At 37.5% G+C, this 15377-nt stretch overlaps 1 protein-coding gene across 1 annotated transcript in view; it reads left to right on the top strand.

The window, feature by feature from the left end:
- Positions 1-15377, top strand: part of LOC150100502 (uncharacterized) — a 183695-nt gene that overhangs the window by 66941 nt on the left and 101377 nt on the right. Inside the window, exon 2 of the mRNA XM_090402444.1 lies at positions 12180-12356. Within this exon, the coding sequence (XP_090258570.1) occupies positions 12180-12356 (177 nt within the window). The remainder of the gene's footprint in view (positions 1-12179; positions 12357-15377) is intronic.

Here is a 15377-nt window from a genome sequence, read left to right as displayed (position 1 = left end):
GAAATTGGTTGATAGTAGAGGGGTGATATGATTGAGACATTCAAATTACCGAAGCGGTTTCTATAAGATTAATTCAGAAGATATTTTTGAGAATAGGACTAGTAGTGAGAGGACTAGGGGCCATCCATGGAAGCTTGGTAAGATTGTGGTAAGCAAGGGTGTTAGAGCTAGGTTTTTTACTTGGAGAGTGGTAAATGAGTGGAATAAGCTGCCAGAGTCTGTTGTGGATGCCATGACTATAAATGAGTTCAAGGTGAAGTATGATAGATACTGTGTGAATGTTGAATAGTTGTTCTTGACATGATGTTGGGCCTTCCTCGATGAGGCTAAGGACTCCTTGAAGCTGCCCGTAATAATAATCAGTTACATGAAGAGTATAAAGGACAAGCCAGGAGAGTGATCAGTTAGTAAAGAAAACAAAAGTGCAGTATGAGCAGAAATTGCCAGACCAGATGAAGAAAAAAACCCTAGAGAGTTTTTTAGATGTGACAAATAGAAGGAAGAATTGCTGCAGAAAACATTGTTGAGGTATTCAGTGATCAATTTACAAGGGTGTTTCATCCTGATCAGGCTGGAATCATGAGGAACTTAAGTAAAGAGGACAATAGGAGAGGAAGGAAGGCTTAAATGTGAGTGAGTAGGAGTTTATTTGAGGAAATAAATAAACTTGATGTCAATAAGGTGAGAGGATTTGATGACATATCACCACGCATCTTAAGTGAATGTTCCAACTCTGTGGTTATCAGCATGGGTTTGTTAAAGAGAGATCATGTTTCACTAACTTACTTATATACTATAACAAGGTGACAAGTACCTTGGACAGGGGTGATGCATAAATGTTGGTCTTCTTAGATTTTGCAAAACTTTTGTAGACTGTCACACGAAAAGTTGGTAAATAAATTGAAACAGATGGGATTGTATCACAGACTTCTGAGTTGGATCAATGAATGGTTGTCAGATAGGTATCAGAAAGTTGTATATGGGGGTGCACTATCCCAAAAGAGAAAGGTCATTAGTGGTGTACAATGATGCGGAGGATCCTGACATGCAGAAATAGGTTATGATGCCATTGTATCAATAATCCATGTGAGGCCTTGATCAGGCTTCATATGGATTATCGTGCACAGATTTGGTCATTGGGTTTTCATGGTGACAAGGATATGTTGGAAAGGGTCCAGGGAAGATTCACAAAGGTGGTCAGTGGTTTTTTGAATGTGGAGTACGAGGACAGATTGAGAGAATGTTAGTTGCAGGGCCTCATGAATAGGAGGAAAGGGGAGATATGATTGAGACATATAAGCTAGTCACGGGGTTGTTATCAGGTTGCATGGAAGAGATTTTTCATAGGATGGGAGGGGGGGGGGGGGGCGTAGAACAAGAGTCATTGCTGGAAACTGTATAAGGAGGGTGTGAGCAGAGGAGTGAAGAAAAGGTTCTTTGCAGTTTAAAGCACATTTGGATGAGCATTGTGTACAATAGTGTGTACCTCCCACGATGAGTCTGAATCCATGGAGATCAGATGTTAATAATAACACAGATAAACATGAACTAGGAACACACTTCATTATCAGGAAAAAATTATGGATGTCTAATTGAAGAAATTTTTTTTTTTTTAACTCGATTACAAAGTATTTTGTGCTTTATAAAATATTGTATGTTGTAAATATCATATTCCTATTTTAATCCTTTACCGAAGTGTAAGCAAATGGTCTTCATGCGAAATATCTTCACAACTAGTCTATTTGTATATACAGGCTGTTGACTTCACATTAATCGCCTGAGTATCCCATCATGCAAAGCACACTTCCTTTTGGACATGTATTTCATTATACGTTATGGGAAAGGACCCAGACTGATTTCCATCTTTATTGAGATATTATTATAAGGTTTTAAAGCAGCACAGAAATATTTTCCATATATAAATAGTAAAATACTCTGGATCAGAGATAGTTTTAGGAAGTGTTTTCAGTGGTTGCAAAGTGTATTATACTTAACAAGAAATTTTTATCCAATTGTAATCTTTTCTGGGTCTCTTGCTGATAAGATCCCACTAAAGGTCAAACCCTTCTCATATGCCTTTAACAAAGCCATGCTGTCTCTCCATTAGAGCATCGTATTCCTATCTAATCATTCCTTCCAATACTTTAACCATCACTCCAGAGATACTAATTGATCTGTAATTTGATACTTCTGTTTTGGAGCCACCTTTATGTAATGAAACTATTTTACCCTCTTTCCACTCCCTTGGAATCCTGCCAGAGCTGAGAATTTGATTAAGCAACAATGTCAGAGGCACTGCCAGTTCTTTTGCACATTCTCAGCATATGAGCAGATATACAATCCAGTCCTGCTGCTGTATTTACATAGATTTATTTCAATATGTTTAATATCTCTAGTTCATCTAGCAGTTCTCGCATCAGCCTCTGTCACAGGCTGCAAGGTCTCCATCTAGATGATATACCCTTGCAAAATAATCACTTAGTTACTCCGCTATTTCTTCTGCTTCTGTCACTTTCTTAGCAGTGAATAAAGTTATTCTTTCATAATCATTCTTTATCTTACTTGCTACATAGTGAAAAAAACTCTTCTGAATTTTTATTTTGGCCTGCTTAGCTAATTTTTTCTCTCATAATCTGATTTAACCTTCCTTACTATACTGACTCTCACTCCCCTACTCACACCCTCTTTATACAGTTTCCAGGAATGACCTCTGGTTCTCCCCTGATCTTCCACTATTCTCTGTAAAACTTATCTAGCATTGATCATATAACAACCCCTTACCAACTTGTAGGTTTCTATCATAACTCCCCCTCTTCCTCCTGTCCACCAGACTGCAAATTACATCTTCTCAATCTTTTCCTCATACTCGACATTCCAGAGGTCAGAAACTACCTTAGTCAGTCTCCTTTGGCCCCTTTCCAACATCTCTTCATCCTTCTGAAAATCCGGTGACCAAATCTGGGCACAATAGTCCATGTGTGGCCTAATCAAAGCCTTATACAACGGAACAAGAATCTCCCTACTTCTACACGTCAGTGTCCTCTGCATCATTCCCAGAAGCCTTTGTGTTGTCTTCACAATTTTGGCGATGTGTCCCCTAAATTTTAGATCCTTAACCACTATCACACCCAGATCTCTTATTTCCTCTACCTCCAACAATATATTCTCACCAAGCATAAATTCTGCATCCCATCTTTGTTTTCCAAATTTTAAAACCTTACATTTTGCAACATTGAATTCACATCCCCCATTTCCATGCTCAATCACTCAATCTATTCAAGTCTTCCTGTAAGGCCACAACATGTTCACTACACTTCATGGTTCGTCCCAACTTTGCATCATTTGCAAACAACTGAATATCTCCATCCGAATCTTCACCTATATCATTAATATACAAGTTAAACAGTAATGGACCTAAAACAGACCCCTGAGGCACTCCACTAGTGACTTTCCTTTTCCTGGATATCGCACCCCCATACACAACTTGTTGATACCTATCAGATAGCCAGTCTCCAATCCAATGCACCAATCTAATATCCAACCCCATCTGCTCTAGTTTGACTGTCAACCTATCATGAGGTACTCTATCAAAAGCCTTTGCGAAATCCAAGTATATTACTGTATATCCTTCTTCTCTGTCCAAGGAAGCAGTCACTTTATTGTAATAATTAAGTAGATTACTAAAACATGACCTCCCTTTAGCAAATCCATGCTGTCCATCAAAGATAATATTGTTATCAACCCAACTCTGGATCCTAGTTCTCACAGGCTTCTCCAACAACTTAACCACAACACCTGACACACAGATAGGCCTATAGTTTGATGCTTGAGTTCGATCACCTCCTTTATGAAGTGGCACAATCACCCTCCTTCCACTCCTTAGGAACTTGACCGAGTGCATAACTCATATTAAAAAAATATGTCAAGGCAGGTGTCAACTCCCTGGCACATTCTTTCAGAATACGTGGTGATATATTATCAAGTCCCACAGCCTTATTAACATCTAGTTTACTCAACTCCCCATACACCTCTTGCTCACCTACAGTCAGTCTCTCCTCCCCATCATCAACTGCTCTCAATCCCTCCATGAAGTCACATTCACAAGATTGAAAGATCTTTATGAACTGCTCATTAAGTATCTCCACCACACATTCTGCATCAGCTGTCTTTATACCATTTTCTCCAATCAATGTCATTCTTCCATAATTATTCTTTCTTTTGCTGGCTACATATCGAAAGAATTCCTTGGGATTCTTTTTGGCTTCGTTAGCCAACTGCTGTTCATACCTCTCTTTAACTACCCTCACCAACCAAGTCACCCTCCTTGCTTGGTCTTTGTAGATCTCATGGAATTGGTTATTTCCACTTCTCTTATGCTGCCTTCACAATGCCTTTTTTCTCTGTATCGCATGCTTAATCTCTTTATTCTGGTGAAAAAAAAACTTTCAACATCTTTCTCTAAATCGAGAGTAATTTAGTAAAAAGGTGGCACACCGTTTGGCAACTCCTATAGGTATGTTTGCGAATGTTTCTGCCTGGTATCTCCACTTGGGCCTGGCTCCCACTGAAGAGACCTCAATAAAGGTCGAAACTAGTCTGGGTAGTGGCCCTTCCCTTAATGCATAACATTAGACATATCTGCAAGGAGATGTGTTTTGCATTATGGGAGATACTGAGATAGGAGTGATAGTATCTTGCTACACCTTTGCAAGGAGTCGCCCTGGTGTTGCACCACCTTACCCCAGTCCTGAAGATACTTTCAGGTGCAAACTTTGTTTGCTCACACTTGGATAAAGGATTAAACTAAATTTATTACATTCTAACCAAGTGAAAAATAAACTTTCAACATTTCTTTATTCATCCATCTCACACCCACCTTATTTAACCTTCTCACCCTTGGAATACATTTAGACATTGCATCTACTAAACGGTTTTTGAAAATTCCCCAAGCTGCATTGATCTCTTTTCCAGGTAACTCCTCATTCCATGCTACACCTGCAAGCTGTCTCCTGAGCTCTTCATAATCACCCCCCCCCCTTGTAGTTCCACATATACCCTTTTCTCACAGGGGTCCTTGCACTGCTGGCAACTACCCAGTTAATCACCTCATGGTCACTCTCACCAATTGGTGGATGATTTGACACCTCATTTATAATTACATCCTTTGATGAGATGACCAAATCCAAGACTCTCAATCCTCGTGTGCCCTCTGTTACATACTGTCTGAGGTAGTTATCCTTCAAAAACTCATGAAACTTATTTTCTTTACTTCCAGTTGCTATCTCATCATTCCAGTCTATACTGCCATAATTCAAATCACCCTTTTCTTATTGCTTGGCTAATTTGACTATACATTTCACTATCACTACTATCCACATTACCTGGTCTATAACAACATCCCACCAAGTATTTGATTCCATTCACCTCTATCTCACACCATACTGCCTCAAAACCACTGGCACTATTTCCCTCTTGCATCTCTACTTTATATGGACATGACTCTTTCTCTATCATCAGTAGCACTCCCCCTCCCTTTTTACTCCTTCTATCCTCACGAAACACATCATACCCTTCCATCTCTATTCCTGTCAGGATGTCATCCTCTTCCAACCATGTCTCACTTATTCCGACAATTTTTGGGTGAACAGATGCAATTAGTGCACCTATTTCATCTGCCTTGTTTCTTATACTTCTAGCATTTGTATACAAATACAACAGCTCATTTCTGGATCTACAGCTAGTTCCACTGATACCGCTCACTCGATGTGATCTCTCCATGCTCAACTGGGGCCATTTCCTTTTTTGCTTCTTCATTTTAAAACCCTTTTCAATTCCAGCTGTTTCCTCTTGATCCCTGGTCATCCCATTCCTTTCTTGCCTACATATGCTCACCTCCTCTTGGAGCATCCACCTTTCTCATGCTGTGTACCCCTGCTTGGGTAAATGATTAAAATAAGTATATAATTTCTTTCTAGTATAATATGTTTAATTGAATTTGAAACTTTTAATGAAAGAATAAGCATGCCAACAATAAAAGCAAAATGGTTCAAAATAACTTATTAAGGTGCATGCCTCCACTGGAACTGCAGAAGAAAACAAAAAGATGATGACTTATATGAAAAACTGGAACTAATTCTCTAAAAATATTGCAAAATGATATAGTTATCCTATTGGGAGAAAAATTGTTGAAGCCAAAGCTTCATGAAGAAACACATATGGAGAAGAACTGATTAATTTGGCTGCATCCAGAAATCTATGTCCACTGTTCATGAGGAGGAATGTACATAAACAGTTAGGGGAAATCACTTCATGGATATGCATTCCATCATGTAATACAGTTGTGGATATCCACCAACTGTATTACCCATCTTCTACATTTGGTGCCTTTCCCCAAAAAAATTCAGTTACACTTGAGTTCAGTCTCTTGATTTATATCCCAGCCATTCTAATCATAATAATAATAGTATATATATATATATATATATGCTTTTCAGAGAGTCATTATTTATTTTTTATATTGTCATCATGTATTACCTGCAACCTCCATGATTTGATGCAAGAAACCATTACACAAACTGCATCCATTGTCCTTTGTTCATTAAATCCTTGAAAATGTGAGCAGATGGGAACCAGACCCAGAAGAGAGATCTAGGTTGAATTAATGCAGAGGTCATGTATTTTCCATATATAAGTAATTGAAAGGTATATCATCATATTTTTAAAATTCTCTGGATTAGATATAGATGTGGAAAGTTTTTCATTTGGTAGCAATTTAGATTAAACTTGCCAAGAAATTATATTCGAGTTTTATTCTTTCTCCAAGTGTAAGCAAACAAAGTTTGCACGTGATATACATTCGCAACTAGGCTACTTGTAAAAGCTAAATGATTTCACATTAATTGCCTCTATATACAGGTAGCCTAGTTATGAATGTATGCCACACACACACACACACACACACACACACACACACACACAAACTTTGTTTGGTTACTTGGATAAAGGATAAAACAAGAATATAATTTCTTTCCAAATTTGATCTAAAGAAGCTACTTAGATACAAATTTGATTGAAAGACTATCATAGTGAGCAGTGAAAATTTTAATAATCAAAATAATCGGTTTATCTGTTCTAATGAAATGGAAGATCTTAAGCAAAAATTAATGAAAATAGAGTGAAGTAAATGTATGGAGGAGGAAATTGAACGTCTGAAGAAGTAATTGATATGAATGGTAAGGAAGTTAATAGGAAGAAGCAAGTATCAAAGGAGTATAGAGATTCAATCATTAGAGATGTAGTGAATAACAAGTTACATAAGACATATTTTCCTGATATATTGAAATGAAGATCTAAATAAAGCTTTTCATAGAAGGAAGAAATGAGCATCAAAGTTAGCAAGTGGGCACAAACAATTTGAGGTGAGACAAGGAATGTGGAAAGGGATTTGAAGAAGTTCTTGTGGTAGGTGAAGAACAATAGTGCCATTGGGAAAGTGGCTAGCTTGTTGCCCATATTGATGATACTGAATGACAAAATATTCAAATTGTGTTAAGTAAAAGATGTGCAATTTGTGAATTTTTGGAGTGAATTCGAAGGAAAGTTGGAATAGTTTAAAGTTTATGGATTACATTTAAATGGATTTAGTGTTGGACATTCTGAGCAATGGTTTGCTAAGAGTCCAGAGGAAATTGGTATGACTAGGAGTCAGAGAGATTCAGAAACAGATTGTGGAAGGACAGAAAGAAGATGGATACAAAGGTGAGGAAGTGATTATGGCAGGGCAGAGTAATGCAGTGCAAAAAGGTGGGAATGAGAGGGATATGAACAAAAATCAGAGTAAGGATCTGGGAAACTAGGATGGTCAAATCAAAAAGAGAGGTGTACTATTGCAGTCAGAGTATAGAGTGATGATGTTTGTGGGATGGTCTGTTTAGTGTGAAGTTGAGATTGGTAGATTAGTAAATCTAATAGGATGTTGTCATAGACCAGAGGATCTGGAGAGCACTGATTGTGAAATGTTTAGACAGACAGACAGACAGGTTATTTGGCATGTAAAAGGAAGGCAAACGAACTGGGAGATTTTAATTATAGGAATGTGAATTGGATGTAAGAGATGGTAGAAACAAGGAGAGTGAATGTGTTCAGTTTCTAAGGGATGACTATCTAAGCAGCATTTGAATGAAGTAAAACAAGGTTTTTGGAAGTTGGATTTGGTGACATCCTTACAGGATGTGGTTGTGAATGAGGTCGACATTGCCACCTATCGGTAAGAGGAAACATGAAGTACTGGTTTGGAAGGTAGTCAAACAGAAAAGGTTTTGTCAAGAAGGTATATATTTGGAACTATAAGCTGTGGGAGCACCTCCGTAGCACAATTGGTAGAATGGTATGTTGTGCTCTTCAATTGGAAAACAAACACCTAAGTTCGATTCTCATCATGATGGGAGGAATCTTTATATGGGTTTTTTTAATTGAAGGTGAGTTATCTCATGTAGAAGTAGCAGGGTTTTTTCTCCTGGAAACTTGGATTTTTCATCCTGCATACAGACAAATTGGCCTTCAGGACACATACAATTTACAGACAAAAAAAATACTAGTGGTGGTGGTGGGCAGTAGATGGTGGTGGTGTAGATAATGGAGACAGAGTTGTAGAGTGGGTGCCCTCCCTCGATGAGCCTCTGGACTCCTTGGAGGTGTCACAAAATAATAATAATAGTTAATCAACATCAATACTGGGAAATAATCAGTCCGTATTTAACACAACCAATGCATAACTGCATGCCAAGAGTTAAGCGAATAAATAGAGTGAGATGAATGAACATTGAAATCATGCAACCAGTGTGGAAAAAGTTGTTATGGAGAAGGTAGATGACGGTTTATAGTGAACAGATGCATGAGGAATATAAACTGCATGCTAAAAATGTAATAAGCATGGTGAAAAAAAGTATAATTTGAGAGGAGATTAGCCAGTCAGGAAAAGATAATCCAAGGGCATTCATTCTATTATGTGGCAAGCAAGAGGAAGAATAATTATGGAACAGTGACATTGATGGATAATTATTATTATTATTATTATTATTATTATTCCTGATACCTCCAAGGAGTCCGAAGACTCATCGCGGGAGGACATCTTCAACTATCTCTACACCTTACCTCTACTACGAATCAATGCCATCTACCGCCCACCTCCAACACCACCACAACTAGTAATTTTTGTCTGTAAATTGCGTGTGTTCTGAAGGGCCGATTTGTATGTATGCGGGATGAAAAACCCGAGTTTCCGGGAGAAAAAACCCTGCTACCTCCGTATGAGATCGGCTAACTCACCATCGATTGAAATCGACCAGATAAAGATTCCTCCCGTCGCGACGAGAATCGAACTTAGGCCTATTCCAATCGAAGGGCGCAATGTACCGTCGTTCTTCCAATTGCGCTACGGAGGCTATAAAAAAAAGTTCACGCCTAACACCAGCTTATCGCCTAAATGGTAAAAACCTATATCCTCATTCCCAACCAATTATGGTAAAAGTAACCATAGCAAAGGATATAATAGTTATTTAATGAGCTCTTTATTAGTGTTTTTATATCAGGTGTAAATTATGCTGTGCAACATGCAGAAAGGAGGCAAATATTAAATATGCCTTTGAAAGAATCAGAGACAAACATCTAACCTCAAGCAATACGTGCATATTGCACGTATTGCTTGAGGTTAGATGTTAGTAAGCCTTTCGGAATGGATGACATATTACACATATTTTTAAGGAATGTACAAAAGCGTTGACTCGGTTATTTAATGAGTCTTGCAGTGGTGTTACCCCTTGAGGAGTGGAAAGAAGACAAAATAGTACCACTCCACATAGTTCTAAGACAAAGTTTCTAATTATAGACCGATTTATATATCTGCAGTTGAGATCAAGGTATTGGAAAAACTGATTAGGAATAGAATACACAATTGGGTTGATGGACACAGGATTCTCTATGATGGTCAGGTTTTTGGAAGGGTAGGTCTTGTTTTAGCAATCTGATTACATTTTAAGATAAGGTAGTAATTGTATTGGATAAGGGAGATTCATATAAAATGATGTTCTTGGATTTTGCAAAGGCATTTGATAATTAACACATAAATTATTGTATAAGCTGAAGATGGGATTGGATAACACACTGATTAGATGGATTGAAGATTGGCTTTATGAACGATAACAGAAAGTTGTGTATATTGGAGCAGTATCTCAGAAAAGGAAGGTGACCAATAGCATGCCTCTGAGTTCTGTTCTTGATTTCATATGGATTGACTGGGAATCTTCAAAAGATTGCTGATGATACAAAGTTAGGTAGAATTATCAGGAATATTGCTGATATTTATTATGAATATTTATTATAGTTTAATCTTTATTATAGATTAAACTATAATAAATTTAGTTTAATCCTTTATCCAAGTATGAGCAAACAAAGTTTGTGCCTGAAAGTATCTTAGATTTGGGATATTGGGGTGATGTAGACAGCAACTAAAGTTCTGAGGGCACATTGCAAGTATTGTGAAGACTGGACTTTGTATTGCTGCTGAGATAAGAGGTACACTGACATGTGGGAATAAGGAGGTGCCTCTGTATAAGGCATTGGCCAGACCATACATGAACTTACTATGTTCATATATGATCACCTAGTTTTAATTTGAAAGTATTGGGATTCCAGAGTGCTGTTTATGCAGAATACTTAAGGGGATGTAGATTGCAGAGTTTGGTGGATAAGGGAGGTAAAGAGGTGATATGATAGAGGTGTTTAAGTTAGTTAGTCAATTTTACCAGATTAATATAGAATGGGTTATAAAAAGAATGGAGGGTAAGTTGGGAGGAATGAGAGGCCATTCCTGAATGTTGTGTGAAGATATGGTGAAGAAAGGTGTGTGAAGTAGATTTTTTATATGGAGAGCAGTTGGTGAATGGAATGCATTGTCAGAATACACTGAAATTATTTACCCTCCCTGCATTCACAAAGTTCAATATGATAGACATGTTACTAGTTGAGTGGGCCTCCCATGATGAGTACTGATTCCATGGAGGCTACTGTAATAATAATAATGTGGGCCTAAAATTTTGGATATAAATACTTGTATTTATCTTAAATAAAAATCATGAAATTCATTTTCCTCCCTTCTCTTACCCATTTACCCAAAATACTGGTTGGTGTGTTGAAACTGAACAAGAAGCGGTCTTTAAAATTTTTCTAATTTGTTTTGAATTTTCTGACTTTTTTTTTTTTTTTAATCAGAACATGACTAATGGTGAATACTGTATCATTTTCATGCTTGTATTTTTATATGCTTGTAATGGTCCTTCTAAAATGGTTTTTGGATAACCCAAACATATTGTTAATATTTCTGGTATTGAGAAAACGTGATTTATATAAAAAATATAGGTTTTCATGTGATTTAAAGTTTCAGATCTCTAAATTTTTAAAATTTAGCAATGAAATTTCCATAATTTTAAGGTTTTAAGCAACCTGTTAGTGATATTGATATTAAGTTATACACTCCTTGCTCTAGATTGATCTTCTTATACTTACCAGTGAACTACAGTGAGCTAACCTACTTGAGGAATTAGAGTACTGCATTAATTTTTTTTTCAATGTTTTTAATATTTAGCCTGGTTGGCCGAGTAATTAGCATATCTGCTCTCCAGCCAAAAGGTTGTTGGTTCGAATCCTGCCGTGGACATGGATGTTTGTGATTATCTGTGGAAATACTAGTGGTCGGCGGTAGATGGCGTTGGTGTAGTTGTGGTTAGTTGAAGTTGGTGGATTGAATGGTGGATACAGAGAGTTGTGGAGTGCGTGCCCTCCCTCGATGAGTCTAGACTCCTGGAGGTGTAATAATAATTAGGATTTCCATTGGATCATTTTGCCAGCAAAGGTTGGTCGATTGGTAGAGCCTCTGCTACTAATGGCTCACGCGAAAAGTTAAGCAAGTTTGAGCACGGTTAGTAGTTGGAAGGGGATAATTGTTCAATGCTGTTGGCACACTCTCCCTCGATGAGTCTTTGGACTCCCTGGAGGTGTCAAATAATAGTAATAATAATATATTGAAACTAATATTAAATGCATGAATGGACCAGCAAATTTGTATGTTGTAATGCACACATTTGCAGTTATTTATTTGACAATTTTTTTTGTTTATTATTTAGTCAAGAAGAAGTCAAGTTATCTATTGAATTGCTGGATAGTATTCTTGCTGAATATGATTCCTCTATAGATACAGATGAAGATGTTTATCCTCAGTCACCCAGCCTTTCAATACATCAAACTTCACCCCGCATAATTAAACCTGATACCCATATACAGCTGCATCCTGAAAGTAATTGGTGAGTAATAAGTATTTTTGAATTTGCATAAGATGGACAATATGGAATAACAACAAAAAAGTGACTTTTTTTTTATTCACAACTACCATCAGCAGCCCATTACATTAATTTCTTCAAGCAAAAAAATGCAGTCTTTGTATCATACTAGTCACACTATTACCTTCCAGGGATACCTCCCCTCCTCTCATGTATCAAAAAATTTTTTGCATCTCTCTTATTAAAAATCCCTTAGTAGCTTATATTTCTTTCATATGCTTTTTTTTTTTTCATCTGTCACCCAAATTTTGTAACTTACAAACATTTTGATCATAGGAAGCACTTTGAAGGTCTGACCATGAAACTTCTCCACCACTTTTTCATTTCCAAGATAGCAAAGTAACAAAATCTGACCAACTTGAGGAATCCAGATATGAATGATTGTTTCAAAGCCTTATGAAAACAAAGAGAAAATAACTTCACTTCCTTATTCCTAAATTATCAGTGTGTGTTTTCAACATTCTAGTTATTCTTTGTGATGTTCACCAATCCATGTCCCTAGTCTTCATTTCTTGAGTGTAATACACAGCTTGTAATCTTTTCAACCCAAACCTTACACTTTTTCATATTAAATTGCACGCATTATTATTCTTTGCATGCAGTGTCAGTCTATACAAATCATTTTTTAAAATCTCTGTGTCAATTTTATTTACTGCTTACCTTTCCAGTTTAGCATGATTCTTATTACATGGTCTCCAAGGAGTCCAGTGATTCATTGTGGGAAGCCCATGCTAGGTTTTATTCACACAATGCCTATGATATTGCTATTTAAATGTTCAACAAAGAAGCATTCGCAACCACCTCTAGCAACCATTCCCACTCATTCAGCATTTTCTAAACATGTAGTTCTCATGCTCTTGCTAGCTATATCCATATGCAACTTGCTGGGGTGAACTCTACCATCCTTGTCTTTTCTAATTTAGTCATATATTGAAAAATTTCTTCAGCATTTACAAATAGCTTTAGTAGCTTATGTTTCTGTCATATCATATGTTTGTGAGTGGCCCCTTAGAGAGCACTCACAAACCAGTCACAATTTTATTATTATTATTGTTGTTATTATTATTACGGGTATCTCCATGGAGTCAGAAGACTCATCGCGGGAGACCCAAACTTTCAAAACAATATCTATCTTACCTCTTCTTGAATTCATTTACAGATGAACTCACAACTGAGTCAGGCAATACATTCCACTCATTCACCACCCTCCAAGAAAAAATCTAGTTCTCACACCATTGTTAACCACACTTTTCCTTAATTTCCAGGGATGATCTCTTGTTCTTCCATCACTATCACACAGCTGAAATATTTCCCCTGCATCAGTCTTATAAAAACCTTTTTAGTAATTTAAATGTTTCTATCATAACCCGTCTTCTCTGCTTATCAACCAACCTCTGCAATCCACAAGCTCTCAATCTGTCAATTATAGGGAGCATTTTTTACATCACTCACCAACTTAGTCACTCTCCTCTGAACCCTCTCCACAACCTTCTCATCTCCAAGGAATCCAGGTTACCAGACTTGAGCATAGTAATCCAAATGTGGAAGTATCAATGCCTCATAAAGGGGAATAATAATCTCTTTATCTCTGGATGTTAGTGTGTTCTTCAATAACCAAATAATCCTATGTGCAATCTTGGACACCTTAGCAATGTGCCCTCTGAACTTCATCTCCCTATCCACCAACACCCCAAGTCACTAGCCTTATCAATCTCTTGGAGTACCGTTCCATTAATTGGTACACAGCTAGTAATCTTTTAATCCCAAATGCATAACTTTACACTTTTCCACATTGAACTGACATCCATTACCCTTTTGCCCATTTTGCCAACTTATTTAAATCATCTTGCAAACTCTCAACATCAGCTTGATTTCTTATTGTGCTATCCAACTTTGCATCATCAGCAAACAACTGAATATCTCCCTTCAAGACATTTCCTATATCATTTATGTACAAATTAAACAACAATGGCCCAAGCACAGATCCCTGAGACGCACCACTGGTCACCTGCCTCATCCTGGACTCTACTCCTCCATACACTACTTTCTGGTATCTCTCCATGAGCCATTCTCTTATCCATATCACCAATTTAGTATCCATCCCCATCTACTCCATACTCCATAGCAGCCAACATGGTTTTTCGAAGGCAGAATCAACCTTTAACAAAACCATGTTGGCTGCTATGGAGTATCATATTCTGATCCATCCATTTTTGAATTCTGTCCTTAACCAACTTTTCCAATACTTTTACCACCACTCCTGAGATGGTGATTGATGTGTAATGAACTACTGCAATCTTAGAGCCACCTTTATGCAAAGGAATCACTTTGCCTTCCTTCCACTCCCTAGGGACTATACTAGAGTTCAAATGCACAGCTTGAGCCTCTGATTTATTAACTTCAATTCTCACATTAGTTATTGTTACAGGTACATAGATATCCTCACTTAGGTGATAGACTTTTGAAAAGTGATCGCTCAGTAACTCTACTATTACATCTGAACTGGTCACCTCAATACCATCGGCACCACTAAGGTTATCCTTCCAAAATCATTCTTCCTTTTACTTTCCACATAGTCGAAGAACTCTTTGGGATTACCCTTGATCTTCTTGGCTAGGGTCTTCTCATAATCTGATTTCTTACTATGCTGGTAGCCTTCCTAACTTGAGCCTTGTACTGCTCATGGGTGTACTGATCGCCTTTCTCCTTGTAAATTCTCCATAACAATTTCTTTTTTTGCAGATCAAGCCTGATACTACTCATCCATCTAACGCCCACCTTGTTTGTCTTCTTGACCATGAGAATACATTCTGATATTGCCTTCCTCAGATACCTGCTGATTATATCCCATGCACTGCTAACATCTTCCCCTGCAATATTTCTGCCGTGGGATGGCTGTAAGCTCACTCTATATACCCCTTCTTAAGAGAGAAATCCACAAATTTTGCAACCTCCCAAGTTCCACATGAGCGATCCACATGATCG

The sequence above is a fragment of the Typopeltis vanoorti genome, chromosome 13 (genome assembly GCF_054136105.1).
Source record: "Typopeltis vanoorti isolate ZY-2024b chromosome 13, IOZ_Tvanoo_1.0, whole genome shotgun sequence".
NCBI classification, from domain to species: Eukaryota; Metazoa; Arthropoda; class Arachnida; order Uropygi; family Thelyphonidae; genus Typopeltis; species Typopeltis vanoorti.
The sequence above is the reverse complement of the archived record's forward strand: the minus strand, read 5'-3'. Positions and strand labels throughout refer to the sequence as shown.